The following is a 5,000-nucleotide window of genomic DNA, read 5'->3' as shown; positions in this document are numbered from 1 at the left end:
TCCCCTCTCCTCTCCTCTCATGTCTGTTATAATTTGCTTCTCAACAGGCCTGCAGTAAAGATGAGAGAAAGAGAGACTTTGATAAGATCTTCTCCCACTATGATGTTGTAAGTACAGATATTCTTCCACTATGATGTTGTAAGTACAGATAGACTCAAGATTTAAGAGGTTTATTTATCACATACATACTAGGCCCTAGGCCTAGGGCATACAGTGAAATGCGGTTGGCCATGCCTGCTTCACTTGTGCAAGAATACAATAGTAAATAAAAAGAGCAAACCAGACGGCGACTGACCTCGGCCGCGCCATCGTAGATATTCTCCCACGATGATGTTGTAAGTTCAGATATTCTCTCACTATGGTGTTGTGTAAGTACAGATATTATCTCACTATGATGTTTAAGTACAGATATTCTCTCACTATGGTGTTGTGTAAGTACAGATATTATCTCACTATGATGTTTAAGTACAGATATTCTCTCACTATGATGTTGTAAGTACAGATGACACACGAATACAACGGTACGTTAACGCACGTGCAGAACTTTTTTTTGCGTGCAGAATTTAATTCAAAACTCGATTATTAATTTCAATATAGAATATATTATATATAGCAGGTGCTGGTTGACTGCGACCGACTCATCCGTAGTTTACACTATGAAAAGCTACCCACCAATTTCTTGCTTCTCTGTGACTTTGTGGTTACATGAATGCCATTGTTAAGGTTAGGTTAAGGTTAAGACAAATGTGTTGTTAGCTCTAAATGATACTTGATCTTACGTCATTTTTAATATTACGTCTTTTATTCTTTCTGTAATCCCACTGTGTGTGTGTGTGTGTGTGTGTGTGTGTGTGTGTGTGTGTGTGTGTGTGTGTGTGTGTGTGTGTGTGTGTGTGTGTGTGTGTGTGTGTGTGTGTGTGTGTGTGTGTGTGTGTGTGTGTGTGTGTGTGTGTGTGTGTGTGTGTGTGTGTGTGTGTGTGTGTGTGTGTGTGTGTGTGTGTGTGTGTGTGTGTGTGTCCTACAGAGTAAGACAGGTGCGCTGGAAGGCCCAGAGGTGGATGGTTTTGTGAAAGACATGATGGAGCTGGTCAGGGTGAGTATCGTCCAGCCATGTTGTTGTTTATTATGTACAGGCGAGGTGTCTAGTCTGTCTCTAGCAGCAACAACGACAACAACAGCAACAACAACAGCAAGCAGTCAAGCTAGCAAGCTACATGCTCATGGTACAAAACTTGAAACAGTTCTCGCCTAACACTATTTTGCAAGGTGGATTTTGGGCTTATGGCCACTGTAGACGATTGTGATTGATCTGAAAGAGAAAAAATATACTTTTTGGGGTTCTACAGTGGGTTCTACAGTTTGTGGACCATTTTGCAGATGTGCACGTGACAATCTACAGTAGTAACTTGATCATGATCATGTTTTTGCTTCAACTGAAGGTTTCTGTGTTTTTTTGTGTGTTTTCTATCAGGTAAGAGAGTTTCATCTCCCCAGCTCACATGAAAGTCCTTTAAACGTGGCGTAAACTGTCAAATAATGGTTTGATAAAGGCTGATTCATGTTTCTAAAGATTCAGTTTGTATAACCTCTTCTTAGTTGGTTCATGGGCTGGTTTCACTGGTGTCTCTTAAGCCTGTTGAGTTCAGTTGTAGCTCACCTCTGTTTTAATTTACAACTTACTTAAACCAGGTTTGATTGATGAGCTACTATCAGAATGATGAGCTACTATCAGCTTGATGAGCTACTATCAGATTGATGAGCTACTATCAGATTGATGAGCTACTATCAGATTGAGAAGCTACTATCAGATGTATGAGCTACTATCAGATGTATGAGCTACTATCAGATTGATGAGCTACTATCAGCTTGATGAGCTACTATCAGATGTATGAGCTACTATCAGATTGATGAGCTACTATCAGATTGATGAGCTACTATCAGATTGAGGAGCTACTATCAGATTGAGGAGCTACTATCAGATTGAGGAGCTACTATCAGATTGATGAGCTACTATCAGATTGAGGAGCTACTATCAGATTGAGGAGCTACTATCAGATTGAGGAGCTACTATCAGATTGATGAGCTACTATCAGCTTGATGAGCTACTATCAGCTTGATGAGCTACTATCAGATTGAGGAGCTACTATCAGATTGATTGAGGAGCTACTATCAGATTGAGGAGCTACTATCAGATTGAGGAGCTACTATCAGATTGATGAGCTACTATCAGATTGAGGAGCTACTATCAGATTGATGAGCTACTATCAGATTGAGGAGCTACTATCAGATTGAGGAGCTACTATCAGATTGAGGAGCTACTATCAGATTGATGAGCTACTATCAGATTGAGGAGCTACTATCAGATTGAGGAGCTACTATCAGATTGAGGAGCTACTATCAGATTGATGAGCTACTATCAGATTGATGAGCTACTTATCAGATTGAGGAGCTACTATCAGATGTAGGAGCTACTATCAGATTGAGGAGCTACTATCAGATTGATGAGCTACTATCAGATTGAGGAGCTACTATCAGCTTGATGAGCTACTATCAGCTTGATGAGCTACTATCAGATTGATGAGCTACTATCAGATTGATGAGCTACTATCAGATGTATGAGCTACTATCAGATGTATGAGCTACTATCAGATTGAGGAGCTACTATCAGCTTGATGAGCTACTATCAGCTTGATGAGCTACTATCAGATTGATGAGCTACTATCAGATTGATGAGCTACTATCAGATTGATGAGCTACTATCAGCTTGATGAGCTACTATCAGATGTAGGAGCTACTATCAGATTGAGGAGCTACTATCAGATTGATGAGCTACTATCAGATTGATGAGTTACTATCAGATTGAGGAGCTACTATCAGATTGATGAGCTACTATCAGATTGAGGAGCTACTATCAGCTTGATGAGCTACTATCAGATTGAGGAGCTACTATCAGATTGATGAGCTACTATCAGCTTGATGAGTTACTATCAGATGGAGGAGCTACTATCAGATGTATGAGCTACTATCAGATTGAGGAGCTACTATCAGATGTATGAGCTACTATCAGATGTATGAGCTACTATCAGATGTATGAGCTACTATCAGATGTATGAGCTACTATCAGATGTATGAGCTACTATCAGATTGATGAGCTACTATCAGATTGAGGAGCTACTATCAGATTGAGGAGCTACTATCAGATTGAGGAGCTACTATCAGATGTATGAGCTACTATCAGATTGATGAGCTACTATCAGATTGAGGAGCTACTATCAGATTGAGGAGCTACTATCAGATTGAGGAGCTACTATCAGATGTATGAGCTACTATCAGATTGAGGAGCTACTATCAGCTTGATGAGCTACTATCAGATGTATGAGCTACTATCAGATTGATGAGCTACTATCAGATTGATGAGCTACTATCAGATGGAGGAGCTACTATCAGATTGAGGAGCTACTATCAGATTGAGGAGCTACTATCAGCTTGATGAGCTACTATCAGATGTATGAGCTACTATCAGATGTATGAGCTACTATCAGATATATGAGCTACTATCAGATTGAGGAGCTACTATCAGATGTATGAGCTACTATCAGATGGAGGAGCTACTTGTACTCATGAAGGTGAAGTGCTTCTTTCTCAGCTCTTGGAGGTTTTAGCTGAATAGCCTCTACAGTGGGTTGCAATGGAAGAACGGTTCACTCAGCTGTGTTTGATGTTTCAGTTCAAGTTACTGTCACGTCCCTCTCCTTTTACAGTGTAGAGGAGTCAACACTATAGCACAAGAGAAGCAATAAAAACACTATACGATTTAAAGATTTGCAATATATTTAAGAATTTTTGAAGAATTTGAGCAGAATTATTCATACAGTAGTAAACATCATAGAACTAGTGGGTGACTAACTAGTGGGTGATTAAGTAGCAGGTCCCCAGAGGAACATGACACTGACTAAAACTCACTCTCTCTCTCTCTCTCTCTCTCTCTCTCTCTCTCTCTCTCTCTCTCTCTCTCTCTCTCTCTCTCTCTCTCTCTCTCTCTCTCTCTCTCTCTCTCCTCTCTCTCTCTCTCTCTCTCTCTCTCTCTCTCTCTCTCTCCCTCCCTCCTTCCAGCCCAGCATCACAGGCCCTGAGCTGGACAAGCTGCGTGTGGTTCTACTGGGTCACTGCGACGTCAACAAGGACGGGAAGCTCCAGAGGAACGAGCTCGCTCTGTGTCTGGGCATCAAACCCAGCGCCTAGTTCCTGTGTGTTCTCTGTGTCTGGGCATCAAACCCAGCGCCTAGTTCCTGTGTGTTCTCTGTGTCTGGGCATCAAACCCAGCGCCTAGTTCCTGTGTGTTCTCTGCTGCACAGAAGAGACCTGTACTGTACACATTACCTGTACTGTACACATTACCTGTACTGTACACATTACCTGTACATGTACTGTACACATTACCTGTACATCCAAAATACAGTCAATGACATAATATGTTGGGAAAGTGAGCAACATCTTTTATTTTTTATTTTTAAACATGGACTCATCTACATATTATACTGTATGACATATATTATAATATGATATTATATATAATGTGAATTTTACATCATGACTCATCTGTATATAATGTAATATATAATATATTGCAGTATTTATAATGTGGATTTAACATCAAAGAATGCAGTATTTATAATGTGGATTTTAACATCGAAGAATGCAGTATTTATAATGTGGATTTAACATCAAATAATTCACACGAGGCAAAAGAAGTGTCAGGTTTTGATAATGAGACGATGATGCCAGCATGAAATAAAACCGGCTTAGCTTACTGTCTTAATACTTGTGCTATTAACTGTTGACTGTGTGTCTTAATGTGAGATGAATCGAAGTCCTTATGCATGTTGTGAGAACATTTCAAATGTGAATGTTTGTCCTCGTCATGTAGGCAGTAGTACATTTCTGTTACATACTCCTGTATACAGTAACCAATGTGTTGGTCAGCTGGGTGCGGTAGTATT

The 5,000-nt window shown here is 40.2% G+C and overlaps 1 protein-coding gene across 1 annotated transcript in view; it reads left to right on the top strand.

The window, feature by feature from the left end:
• The window catches only part of LOC311245926 (secretagogin-like), a gene marked incomplete at its 5' end in the record, with an annotated part of 39,655 nt that overhangs the window by 34,605 nt on the left and 50 nt on the right, over nt 1-5,000 (top strand). Inside the window, 3 exons of the mRNA XM_084335950.1 lie at nt 48-107; nt 1,025-1,093; nt 4,114-5,000. The exon at nt 4,114-5,000 is cut by the window's right edge and continues 50 nt beyond it. Of these exons, the coding sequence (XP_084192076.1) occupies nt 48-107; nt 1,025-1,093; nt 4,114-4,242 (258 nt within the window). The 3' untranslated portion in view covers nt 4,243-5,000. The remainder of the gene's footprint in view (nt 1-47; nt 108-1,024; nt 1,094-4,113) is intronic.

Source organism: Notolepis coatsorum, assembly GCF_963971535.1.
Source record: "Notolepis coatsorum genome assembly, chromosome: 19".
NCBI classification, from domain to species: Eukaryota; Metazoa; Chordata; class Actinopteri; order Aulopiformes; family Paralepididae; genus Notolepis; species Notolepis coatsorum.
Note: the sequence above shows the minus strand (reverse complement) of the source record. Positions and strands in the feature narration are given on the sequence as shown.